Source organism: Coregonus clupeaformis, chromosome 21, assembly GCF_020615455.1.
Source record: "Coregonus clupeaformis isolate EN_2021a chromosome 21, ASM2061545v1, whole genome shotgun sequence".
In the NCBI taxonomy this organism is placed as follows: Eukaryota; Metazoa; Chordata; class Actinopteri; order Salmoniformes; family Salmonidae; genus Coregonus; species Coregonus clupeaformis.
Window position 1 is genome coordinate 56,434,359 of NC_059212.1, and position 14,136 is coordinate 56,448,494.

The 14,136-nt window shown below is 43.5% G+C and overlaps 1 protein-coding gene across 3 annotated transcripts in view; it reads left to right on the forward strand.

Moving 5' to 3' along the window:
* The window catches only part of LOC121535465 (calmodulin-regulated spectrin-associated protein 2-like), a 94,271-nt gene that overhangs the window by 28,801 nt on the left and 51,334 nt on the right, over positions 1–14,136 (forward strand). For all 3 annotated transcript variants that reach the window (XM_041842565.2, XM_041842566.2, XM_041842567.2), the window contains exons 3-4: positions 5,302–5,490; positions 11,899–11,988. In XM_041842565.2, coding sequence (XP_041698499.2) covers positions 5,302–5,490; positions 11,899–11,988 — 279 coding nt within the window. The remainder of the gene's footprint in view (positions 1–5,301; positions 5,491–11,898; positions 11,989–14,136) is intronic.

Consider the following 14,136-nt stretch of genomic DNA (forward strand, 5'->3'; position numbering starts at 1 on the left):
GCCCCATTCATTCTTTCCTTTACACGGATCAGTCGTCCTGGTCCCTTTGCAGAAAAACAGCCCCAAAGCATGATGTTTCCACCCCTATGCTTCACAGTAGGTATGGTGTTCTTTGGATGCAACTGAGCATTCTTTGTCCTCCAAACACGACGAGTTGAGTTTTTACCAAAAAGTTCTATTTTGGTTTCATCTGACCATATGACATTCTCCCATCATCCAAATGTACTCTAGCAAACTTCAGACGGGCCTGGACATGTACTGGCTTAAGCAGGGGGACACGTCTGGCACTGCAGGATTTGAGTCCCTGGCGGCGTAGTGTGTTACTGATGGTAGGCTTTGTTACTTTGGTCCCAGCTCTCTGCAGGTCATTTACTAGGTCCCCCCGTGTGGTTCTGGTATTTTTGCTCACCGTTCTTGTGATCATTTTGACCCCACAGGGTGAGATCTTGCGTGGAGCCCCAGATCGAGGGAGATTATCAGTGGTCTTGTATGTCTTCCATTTCCTAATAATTGCTCCCACAGTTGATTTCTTCAAACCAAACTGCTTACCTATTGCAGATTCAGTTTTCCCAGCCTGGTGCAGGTCTACAATTTTGTTTCTGGTGTCCTTTGACAGCTCTTTGGTCTTGGCCATAGTGGAGTTTGGAGTGTGACTGTTTGAGGTTGTGGACAGGTGTCTTTTATACTGATAACAAGTTCAAACAGGTGCCATTAATACAGGTAACGAGTGGAGGACAGAGGAGCCTCTTAAAGAAGAAGTTACAGGTCTGTGAGAGCCAGAAATCTTGCTTGTTTGTAGGTGACCAAATACTTATTTTCCACCATAATTTGCAAATAAATTCATAAAAAATCCTACAATGTGATTTTCTGGATTTTCTTTTCTCAATTTGTCTGTCATAGTTGACGTGTACCTATGATGACAATTACAGGCCTCTCTCATCTTTTTAAGTGGGAGAACTTGCACAATTGGTGGATGACTAAATACTTTTTTCCCTCACTGTATATATATATATATATCGTTTTTCGGTTAGGGATTTTAATGTTAAACACCCTAGAAGAGGGTGTTCATGTTTGTTAGGCATCTACTGGCACCCTGAAGGTCTACTGCATCTACTGGCACCCTGAAGGTCTACTGCATCTACTGGCACCCTGAAGGTCTACTGCATCTACTGGCACCCTGAAGGTCTACTGCATCTACTGGCACCCTGAAGGTCTACTGCATCTACTGGCACCCTGAAGGTCTACTGCATCTACTGGCACCCTGAAGGTCTACTGCATCTACTGGCACCCTGAAGGTCTACTGCATCTACTGGCACCCTGAAGGTCTACGCATCTACTGGCACCCTGAAGGTCTACTGCATCTACTGGCACCCTGAAGGTCTACTGCATCTACTGGCACCCTGAAGGTCTACTGCATCTACTGAAGATACACTGGTCTTCATTTCATATGTCTGAATCACACCGATTCTTATCAGATTAAGCAGTTGATCTATCATTCTTGGAGGGGTGATGTCAGAAAATACAGTCTATCTTGGATTATTTTTGATAAACTGACGGCTATAAAATAGTCATTCGATTATCTATTTAATGTATAGCTTTCACCTAACTGTGTAATGTTTTACCACTGTTTTCCATGATGACTTGATCTGTAGTCTGTATTGACACTGTACAAACCTACTATATTTACTGGCAGGCGAGTAGAGGAACTGGGACTGGCTTTAAAGACCTGGGAGGGAAAGCATGGAAACGTTGGTCAGTTGGTTTCTCCCCTTTTCTCTTTTTCTCTCTGTCTCTGTGCCTCTCTCGCTCTCTCTCTCTGTCTCTCTGTTTCTCTCTCTTTTTCTGTCTGTCTCTCTCTTCTTTGGGAAACCCAGGGTCCCACTGCATGTAAACAGTCTCTTATATAAGTGTCTCTATGGGGTCATGATGAACAGAGGTTTGTGAGGTCACCAATTCTTTGCTGTTTATGTTTTGTGTTTCCCTGTTTTGTTCGTTTTCTTGCTAGGTGCTGTTAGTTTTGTTGTTAGGTGCTGTTAGTTTTGCTGCATGGTGCTGTTAGTTTTGCTGCCTGGTGCTGTTGGTTTTGCTGCTTGGAGCTGTTAGTTTTGCTGCTTGGTGCTGTTAGTTTTGCTGCTAGGTGCTGTTAGTTTTGCTGCTAGGTGCTGTTAGTTTTGCTGCTAGGTGCTGTTCGTTTTGTTACTAGGTGCTGTTCGTTTTGTTCCTTGGTGCTGTTTGTGTTGCTGCTTGGTGCTGTTTGTTTTGCTGCTTGGTGCTGTTGGTTTTGCTGCTTGGTGCTGTTTGTTTTGCTGCTTGGTGCTGTTGGTTTTGCTGCTTGGTGCTGTTAGTTTTGCTGCTAGGTGCTGTTAGTTTTGTTACTAGGTGCTGTTAGTTTTGTTCCTTGGTGCTGTTAGTTTTGCTGCTTGGTGCTGTTGGTTTTGCTTCAGTAGTTTTATTGGAATAACAGACTCAGTTCATTGCTAGGTTTCCTATAGATTGTCCTTAGAATAGGCCACTTGCCAGTTATATAATGTACTTACTAGGTTGTTACAGACTTATTATACTGAACATAAATATAAACGTAACATGTAAAGTGTTAGCTGAAATAAAAGATCCCAGAAATGTTCCATACTCACAAAAAGCATATTTCTCTCAAATGTTGTTTACATCCCTGTTAGTGAGCATTTCTCCTTTGCCAAGATAATCCATCCATCCAATAATATAATAATACTTTTAGCAAAAATGTTTATTTTTAATTCACAATCTGTAGAAACAATGAGAATAGAAAGGTTCAGAACTTTTGTAAAACATCACAGTACGGTTGAAATATATATGGCAAATAGAAATCCTATATGGATGGTGTTAAGAGATAGATGGGAGGTATTGAATGGAGTTGAAGGATGGGACTAATAACAAATAATAACAAGATAACTAATAATGTAAGCATACTGTGTCCATAATAAGTATATAGGTTGTATGTTGGGAGCTTTTGGGAAAGAGCACAGTTAGAAAGATATGGCATATAGAAGCAAACTGGATGGACATCATGAAAATGATCGGAGAGGTTGAGAGTAGAAGAAGTTCAGGAGCAAAAACAAATAAAATAGAATTATTGTAAAATTGACTGTGTCCATAAGGTGTAGATAGTAAGTATAGGCTGGAAGTAGAGGCCTGGGCATTGTTGTTCACTAGTTTACTCCAAGTAGGGAAAGGATGGCGGGGTTGAAAAGTAATAAAGGGGAGTATATATATAAAAAACATGGGGGATTGGAAGTGATGCAGACAATTACATTGATGGAAGTTACAATCTATCTGCAATAGTAAGCTGATCTACCCCCTCCCCAAAAAAAGAAAAAAAGATAATCCATCCACCTGACAGGTGTGGCATATCAAGAAGCTGATTAAACAGCATGATCATTACACAGGTGCACCTTGTGCTGGGGACAATAAAAGGCCACGCTAAAAGGTGCAGTTTTGTCACACAACACAATGCCACAGATGTCTCAAGTTTTTGAGTGCAATTGGCATGCTGACTGCCGTAAGCCTCCAACGTCATTTTAGAGAGTTTGGCAGTACGTCCAACCGGCCTCACAACCGCAGACCACGTGTAACCACGCCAGCCCAGGACCTCCACATCCAGCTTTTTCACCTACGGGATCGTCTGAGACCAGCCACCTGGACAGCTGATGAAACTGTGGGTTTGCACAACCGAAGAATTTCTGCACAAACTGTCAGAAACCGTCTCAGGGAAGCTCATCTGCGTGCTCGACGTCCTCACCAGGATCTTGACCTGACTGCAATTCGGCGTCGTAACGGACTTCAGTGGGCAAATGCTCACCTTCGATGCCTACTGGCACACTGGAGAAGGGGGCTCTTCACGGATGAATCCAGGTTTCAACTGTACCGGGCAGATGGCAGACAACGTGTACGTCGTCATGCTGGCGAGCGGTTTGCTGATGTCAACGTTGTGAACAGAGTGCCCCATGGTGGGGTTATGGTATGGGCAGGCATAAGCTACGGACAATGAACACAATTGCATTTTATCAATGGCAATTTGAATGCACAGAGATACCGTGACGAGATCCTGAGGCCCATTGTCGTGCCATTCATCCGTCGCCATCACCTCATGTTTCAGCATGATAATGCACAGCCCCAAGTCGCAAGGGTCTGTACACAATTCCTGGAAGCTGAAAATGTCCCAGTTCTTCCAAGGCCTGCATACTCACCAGACATGTCACCCATTGAGCATGTTTCGGATGCTCTGGATCGAAGTGTACGACAGTGTGTTCCAGTTCCCGCCAATATCCAGCAACTTCGCACAGTCATTGAAGAGGAGTGGGACAACATTCCACAGGGCACAATGAACAGCCTGATCAACTTTATGCGAAAGAGATGTGTCACACTGCATGAGGCAAATGGTGGTCACACCAGATACTGACTGGTTTTCTGTGACCAACAGATGCATATCTGTATTCCCAGTCATGTGAAATCCATAGATTAGGGCCTAATTTATTTATTTCAATTGACTGATTTCCTTTTGTCATTTAGCAGACGCTCCTATCCAGAGCGACTTAAAGGAGCAATTAGGGTTAAATGCCTTGCTCAAGGGCATATCGACAGATTTGTTTCACCTAGTCGGCACGAGGATTTGAAGCAGAAACCTTCCGGTTACTGGCCCAACGCTCTTAACTGCTAAGCTACCTGCCTATTGTGATAACTACATAATGTAGTACTATGTAATGTAACATGCAGTCATTTCGGCTTGTATCAACTGATTGTAGAACAGCCGTCCTACCACACTAGTAACCTTCTGAATCCATCTGAATCTAAACAGCAGAGCTGACCTGTGTCCCAGGCAGGAAGTAAACACACACTAGAAGATGTTAGAGTGGAGCGGACCCATGGAGAGGCAGGAAGAGGAGGGAGAGCTGCTAGCTGTTCTGTTCTGACCCCCCTGGAATGGAAAGGCCAGCAGAATGTCAGACCAACACACACTCTCACACACATTTGAGTTCCCCATTTAGAACTCAAGTGACATCCATTAATGTTTTCATAAGTAATGAAACTGGTTTTGTACCAAACATGCCCAATGTTTTTATGTGACCTACATTTGACCTTAGATGGGTATCTTTGACCCTCAGTCTCACCTGTTTGTTCTGGTTGACTGGAAGAGGGAATGGGAACTAATGTTCTCTGAGAAACATTGATGATGGTGTCCTCTCTGAGCATCTATTCTAGCAACCATCTCTGGTCCATGTTCTCTGAGAAGATCCGCTCTAACACCTCTCCATCTCTCTTTCCCAGAGTTCCCACCTGGCCCTGATAGACACTCTGATGTTGGCGTACACGGTGGAGATGGTGAGTGTGGATCGGGTGATGGCGTGCGTCCACAGATACTCCTCCCCTCCCAATGACACCTCCTCTCACCCCGACGGACACATCAGAGATCTGCCCTACGACACTGAGGACGCAGTCACCACCTGGATCAACAAGGTAGGGTACTAAGACACACACACAGTCCTCTAATATCTGAGGTCAGAGATACTAAGCCCCACTGTACAGTCGTGGTCAAAAGTTTTGAGAATGACACAAATACTAATTTTCACAAAGTCTACTGCCTCAGTTTTGATGATGGCAATTTGCATATACTCCAGAATGTCATGAAGAGTGATCAGATGAATTGCAATTAATTGTAAAGTCCCTCTTTGCCATGAAAATGAACTTAATCCCCAAAAAACATTTCCACTGCATTTCAGCCCTGCCACAAAAGGACCAGCTGCCATCATGTCAGTGATTCTCTCGTTAACACAGGTGAAAGTGTTGATGAGGACAAGGCTGGAGATCACTCTGTGATGCTGATTGAGTTAGAATAACAGACTGGAAGCTTTAAAAGGAGGGTGGTGCTTGAAATCATTGTTCTTCCTCTGTTAACCATGGTTACCTGCAAGGAAACACGTGCCGTCATCATTGCTTTGCACAAAAAGGGCTTCACAGGCAAGGATATTGCTGCTAGTAAGATTGCACCTAAATCAACCATTTATTGGATCATCAAGAACTTCAAGGAGAGAGGTTCAATTGTTGTGAAGAAGGCGTCAGGGCGCCCAAGAATGTCCAGCAAGCGGCAGGACCGTCTCCTAAAGTTGATTCAGCTGCGGGATCGGGGCACCACCAGTGCAGAGCTTGCTCAGGAATGGCAGCAGGCAGGTGTGAGTGCATCTGCACGCACAGTGAGGCGAAGACTTTTGGAGGATGGCCTGGTGTCAAGAAGGGCAGCAAAGAAGCCACTTCTCTCCAGGAAAAACATCAGGGACAGACTGATATTCTACAAAAGGTACAGGGATTGGACTGCTGAGGACTGGGGTAAAGTCATTTTCTCTGATGAATCCCCTTTCCGATTGTTTGGGGCATCCGGAAAACACCTTGTCCGGAGAAGACCAGGTGAGCGCTACCATCAGTCCTGTCTCATGCCAACAGTAAAGCATCCTGAGACCATTCATGTGTGGGGTTGCTTCTCAGCCAAGGGAGTGGGCTCATTCACAATTTTGCCTAAGAACACAGCCATGAATAAAGAATGGTACCAACACATCCTCCGAGAGCAACTTCTCCCAACCATCCAAGAACAGTTTGGTGACGACCAATGCCTTTTCCAGCATGATGGAGCACCTTGCCATATGGCAAAAGTGATAACTAAGTGGCTCGGGAACAAATCATCTAAATTTTGGGTCCATGGCCAGGAAACTCCCCAGACCTAAATCCCATTGAGAAGTTGTGGTCGATCCTCAAGTGGCGGGTGGACAAACAAAAACCCACAAATTCTGACAAACTCCAAGAATTGATTATGCAAGAATGGGCTACCATCAGTCAGGATGTGGCCCAGAAGTTAATTGACAGCATGCCAGGGCGGATTGCAGAGGTCTTGAAAAAGAAGGGTCAATACTGCAAATATTGACTCTTTGCATAAACTTAATGTAATTGTCAATAAAAGCCTTTGACACTTATGGAATGCTTGTATTTATACTTCAGTATACCATAGTAACATCTGACAAAAATATCTAAACACTGAAGCAGCGAACTTTGTGAAGACCAATACTTGTGTAATTCTCAAAACTTTGACCACAACTGTATATTCTTAAAACTGAGATCCGCGAAAGGTGAAACGGCGCCACTGGCCGCCCTTGGCGCATTTGTTATTGTTTTTGTTTAGGGGAAATTAGCATCCAGCATTGTGGGTAAAAACATAGTAGAACTCTATCGTGTTCTATCGTGCGTGCAATGATGTCAGAGGGAAAAAAACAGAGTTTGTTGTTGTAAGTAACGTCTCTGTTGTTGTAATATTGCAAACGGACGTGGCAGTTTCACCGCTACGGATTCCATCTTTAAAGGACACGCAACTTCCGTTACATGTCAGATCAGATTACTGAGAGAAAACCCAGTCAGAATAAACTTGATCTCATCTTAAGGTCTGCTTACATAGGATTGGGAGGTTTAACCAGGAACCAAATGTACATACTGTCAGAGTCTTAGCCCTAAAAGATAGTTCTGGTTAGCTCCTAATATTCGGATAATGCATCCCCACCATTGGAATCCTAATAACAACCCATCAAAACAAGTCTGGCTCTGTCATTGAGCTTGTTGACATTCCTCCCTGCAGAAGCCCATGTGCTTCCTGCTCCCGCTGCAGGCCAAGGCCAGACGGATACCAAAATGCAAGCACGCATGCACACACACACACATACACACACACACACACACAGACACACACGTGTACACATATAATGAGCAACACATGGACAAATGTACACTAATGCGGAGAAATGAATACACACACATACGCAAGAAACACATAGATACACACATGATCACTCACTCGTGGATGGACTCGCACATACACACACACACACACACAAACACTCACACACGGCAGCTCGCAGGCAGACAGTAGTGTACCATTGTGAGCCTCAGTAGAGCTGGCAAGGCTGGAGGAGAGAAGTGTTCATGTGTATAATAAAGCCAATGTTACATCACTGTGTGTGTGTGTGTGTGTGTGTGTGTGTGTGTGTGTGTGTGTGTGTGTGTGTGTGTGTGTGTTACATCACTCGCACTGGAGCTCTTTGAAGAGAATGGCAACAGCCCTAGAAAAACATGTCCGGGACTTTTTCATTAAAACCAAACCTATCAGACAATGGACTCCTTCTGTTTCCCCCCATGATGTTTGTTACACTTCGCACAGCGTCACAACAAGGCTTAGAGCCGGAACGTTTATGAGCCTATGAGTGGTAGCAATGTTTTCATGTGCTGAATGATGAAGTCATAGTACTGCTTTGTAGTTTTTTTAACTGAAGTAGCTACATTATGGTAGCTGTAATCTCACCTACATTATGGTAGCTGTAATCTCACCTACATTATGGTAGCTGTAATCTCCCCTACATTATGGTAGCTGTAAGCTCACCTACATTATGGTAGCTGTAATCTCACCTACATTATGGTAGCTGTAATCTCACCTACATTATGGTAGCTGTAATCTCCCCTACATTATGGTAGCTGTAATCTCCCCTACATTATGGTGGCTGTAATCTCACCTACATTATGGTAGCTGTAATCTCCCCTACATTATGGTAGCTGTAATCTCACCTGCATTATGGTAGCTGTAATCTCATGTACATTATGGTGGCTGTAATCTCCATTACATTATGGTAGCTGTAATCTCCCCTACATTATGGTAGCTGTAATCTCCCCTACATTATGGTGGCTGTAATCTCACCTACATTATGGTAGCTGTAATCTCCCCTACATTATGGTGGCTGTAATCTCACCTACATTATGGTAGCTGTAATCTCACCTACATTATGGTAGCTGTAATCTCACCTACATTATGGTAGCTGTAATCTCACCTACATTATGGTAGCTGTAATATCCTCTACATTATGGTAGCTGTAATCTCACCTACATTATGGTAGCTGTAATCTCACCTACATTATGGTGGATGTAATCTCACCTACATTATGGTAGCTGTAATCTCACCTACATTATGGTAGCTGTAATCTCACCTACATTATGGTAGCTGTAATCTCACCTACATTATGGTAGCTGTAATCTCACCTACATTATGGTAGCTGTAATCTCCCCTACATTATGGTGGCTGTAATCTCCCCTACATTATGTTAGCTGTAATCTCCCCTACATTATGGTAGCTGTAATCTCACCTACATTATGGTATATGTAATCTCACCTACATTATGGTAGCTGTAATCTCACCTACATTATGGTGGCTGTAATCTCCCCTACATTATGGTGGCTGTAATCTCCCCTACATTATGGTAGCTGTAATCTCCCCTACATTATGGTAGCTGTAATCTCCCCTACATTATGGTAGCTGTAATCTCACCTACATTATGGTAGCTGTAATCTCCCCTACATTATGGTGTAATCTCACCTACATTATGGTAGCTGTAATCTCCCCTACATTATGGTGGCTGTAATCTCCCCTACATTATGGTGGCTGTAATCTCCCCTACATTATGTTAGCTGTAATCTCCCCTACATTATGGTAGCTGTAATCTCACCTACATTATGGTATATGTAATCTCACCTACATTATGGTAGCTGTAATCTCACCTACATTATGGTGGCTGTAATCTCCCCTACATTATGGTGGCTGTAATCTCCCCTACATTATGGTAGCTGTAATCTCCCCTACATTATGGTAGCTGTAATCTCCCCTACATTATGGTAGCTGTAATCTCACCTACATTATGGTAGCTGTAATCTCCCCTACATTATGGTGTAATCTCCCCTACATTATGGTAGCTGTAATCTCCCCTACATGATGGTAGCTGTAATCTCATGTACATTATGGTGGCTGTAATCTCCATTACATTATGGTAGCTGTAATCTTACCTACATTATGGTGGCTGTAATCTCACCTACATTATGGTAGCTGTAATCTCCCCTACATTATGGTAGCTGTAATCTCCCCTACATTATGGTAGCTGTAATCTCCCCTACATTATGGTGGCTGTAATCTCCCCTACATTATGGTGGCTGTAATCTCACCTACATTATGGTAGCTGTAATCTCACCTACATTATGGTAGCTGTAATCTCCCCTACATTATGGTAGCTGTAATCTCCCCTACATTATGGTAGCTGTAATCTCCCCTACATGATGGTCGCTGTAATCTCATGTACATTATGGTGGCTGTAATCTCACCTACATTATGGTAGCTGTAATCTTCCCTACATTATGGTAGCAGTAATCTCCCCTACATTATGGTAGCTGTAATCTCATGTACATTATGGTGGCTGTAATCTCCCCTACATTATGGTGGCTGTAATCTCACCTACATTATGGTGGCTGTAATCTCACCTACATTATGGTAGCTGTAATCTCACCTACATTATGGTAGCTGTAATCTCACCTACATTATGGTAGCTGTAATCTCCCCTACATTATGGTGGCTGTTATCTCCCCTACATTATGGTGGCTGTAATCTCCCCTACATTATGGTAGCTGTAATCTCATGTACATTATGGTGGCTGTAATCTCCATTACATTATGGTAGCTGTAATCTCACCTACATTATGGTAGCTGTAATCTCCCCTACATGATGGTAGCTGTAATCTCATGTACATTATGGTGGCTGTAATCTCACCTACATTATGGTGGCTGTAATCTCCATTACATTATGGTAGCTGTAATCTCACCTACATTATGGTAGCTGTAATCTCCCCTACATTATGGTGGCTGTAATCTCCCCTACATTATGGTGGCTGTAATCTCCCCTACATTATGGTGGCTGTAATCTCACCTACATTATGGTGGCTGTAATCTCACCTACATTATGGTGGCTGTAATCTCCCCTACATTATGGTGGCTGTAATCTCCCCTACATTATGGTGGCTGTAATCTCACCTACATTATGGTGGCTGTAATCTCACCTACATTATGGTGGCTGTAATCTCACCTACATTATGGTAGCTGTAATCTCCCCTACATTATGGTAGCTGTAATCTCCCCTACATTATGGTGGCTGTAATCTCCCCTACATTATGGTGGCTGTAATCTCCCCTACATTATGGTGGCTGTAATCTCCCCTACATTATGGTGGCTGTAATCTCACCTACATTATGGTAGCTGTAATCTCCCCTACATTATGGTAGCTGTAATCTCCCCTACATTATGGTGGCTGTAATCTCCCCTACATTATGGTGGCTGTAATCTCCCCTACATTATGGTGGCTGTAATCTCCCCTACATTATGGTGGCTGTAATCTCCCCTACATTATGGTAGCTGTAATCTCCCCTACATTATGGTGGCTGTAATCTCCCCTACATTATGGTAGCTGTAATCTCCCCTACATTATGGTAGCTGTAATCTCACCTACATTATGGTAGCTGTAATCTCACCTACATTATGGTAGCTTTAATCTCACCTACATTATGGTGGCTGTAATCTCACCTACATTATGGTAGCTGTAATCTCCCCTACATTATGGTAGCTGTAATCTCCCCTACATTATGGTGGCTGTAATCTCCCCTACATTATGGTAGCTGTAATCTCACCTACATTATGGTAGCTGTAATCTCCCCTACATTATGGTAGCTGTAATCTCCCCTACATTATGGTGGCTGTAATCTCACCTACATTATGGTGGCGTAATCTCACCACCCAGAATGCTTAATCTGCCACAAGAGACTGTACTCACCACTGAAAGTCACTGTTTCCTCTCTTTCTCTCTCACTTACACACACACAAAAACAAAACCTCTACATTCACTCCCCCTCATTACTTGTTGGTAATGTGGCCCTCTCCTTCTTCCCCCCTCTCTCTCTCTCTCTCTCTCTCTCTCTCTCTCTCTCTCTCTCTCTCTCTCGCTCTCTCTCTCTCTCTCTCTCTCTCTAGGTGAATGAGCACCTCAGGGAGATTCTGGTGGAGGAGCAGAGGTTGAGAGAGAGCTCTTGCCTTGAGACCACAGCTACTGGATCACATAGGGTGAGTACACACATTCCCCCTGCTAACAGAAAACATCAACTCAGTCTCATGCCAGCTGTATAGAGAGACGCTGCTACACTACGAGAGAGAGAGAGAGAGAGACTGCACTGCACTGCAGGTATTTATGGAAGGCCTACATTCTTAGAAAAAAATATTACAAAAGGGTTCTTCGGCTGTCCCTATAGGAGAACCCTTTTTTTTGTTCTAGTTAGAAACTTTTTGGGTTCCATGTAGAACCCTCCCTGGAACCAAAAATAGTTCTACCTGGAATCAAAAAGGGTTCTCCTATGGGGACAGCCGAAGAACCCTTTTAGAACCCTTTTTCTAAGAATGTAGGTAGGTAGGTAGGTAAGTATGTAGGCAAGTAGCAGGTAGCCTAGCGGTTAAGAGAGTTGGGCCAGTAACCAAAAGGTCGCTAGATCGAATCCCTGAGCCAACTAGGTGAAAAATCTGTCGATGTGCCCTTGAGCAAGGCATCTTAACCCTTATTGCTCTGGATAAGAGTGTCTGTAAAATGTATGTGACAGTCTGAGTCACTCCTCTGGTCTCTACTGCTGACAGAACAAAGAGACTGTCATCATCTCGCTCACAGAGACCTGTGTCAGGTCACGACCCTGTCTGAGAGGTCAAAGTTCAAACCAAAAATAACTTGATCTTTAACTATTGTTTCCATGTAGCCAGATCAAAATTCCTTATTGGTAAACAGTCAGCTCACTGTGAAAACAAAGGATATGATTGCTAGCAAAGTTGTTATTGTAGATACAATGTTAGATTATTAGATTGACCTGGTTAAATAAAGGGTAAATCAACCAAACTGTGCCTTTTGAAAGGCAAAGGTTGTGTGTCTTGTGACTAGAGCTTAACTCTGTTACAGTTGGGGAACTATTACAGAGGTAGTTGCTCTTGAAAGAGTCACACAGTGACGTCAGAAGACCTTTTCTCATTCATCACATCTACCTACTACAACTGTCCTCTCTGTGGCTCTGCTGTATTAAGAGAGATATCTCCTTATCTGAGCTGAAAACACAGTCATAAACCATCACACACACACACACAGCCCCCACACCCCACCCCCACCTCCACTCCACGTACACACACACACACACACTATCCTTTTCAAAGTGGAAAACAAGGAGTTCCTGCTGGGAATGATTCCCTCAGCCAGAGAAGAACTGTAAGCTCCCAATTAGCTGCTGTAACACAACCCTATCTATCACTGCCTTCATCAGAGTCAACACAGACAGGGCTGTCTATTCACTGTAAAGAAGGTTGCGTTCCCAAATGGCACCCTATTCCCTACATAGTGCACTACTTTTGACCAGAGCCATATGGGCCCTGGTAAAAGTTAGTGCACTATATAGGAAATAGTGTGCCATTTGGGAAGCAGACGAAGTAGTAGATTTAGTTTCACTTCTTGAACACAAACAACAACCCCTTTCTATTTACAAACAACAACTGTCTCTATTTAAGGGTTGTGTGTGTGACTTCATCTGATGAAGGGAGGGGGGGGGCGGGGTTGTAGGTGTGTGTGTGTGTGTGTGTGTGTGTGCGTGCGTGCGTGCGTGTGTGAGAACATTGTCTTTTGAGTACTCTTTGTCAGTTGTTGACAAAGGAGACACTCACAGTAGCCACTGGGTAATTTCAGATTGAATAGGACATATAGGGAGGGAATCTATCAGCTTCATACCTCCCACTGGTCTGGATGCAGGGCTTTTTCTGCATAGAAAAGTCTTGGCCGGGCCACCTATGTGTTCTTTCACCCGTGTCCCAAAAAAAATAAAAATATTCTGTGTAAACTTAAAGGACTAAAACCAGATTTAAAATATGTAGAAAAGATCATGGACTAATATATTTTTCAATAAGATCATCTTTGAGAACTAACAATCACCTAAATAAAAGCTAGACAGTCAGGGAGAATCTACATTTTTTAAAATTATGCATACAGGAGTATTTTTGTCATGGCATGGGTTGATTTTGTTATAATGTTTGAGTCACTGCAAAATGTGTAGAATTGCAGGAAATGTGCTTTAAAACTGCACATTTTGTCACTGCGGCCAACAGGAGGGCCTCTAAAATGTTAGGTCGGCGACCGCACCATTGTCCGCTCCCATGGCCACGCCCATGGCCACGCCCCAGCAAAGCCCACCA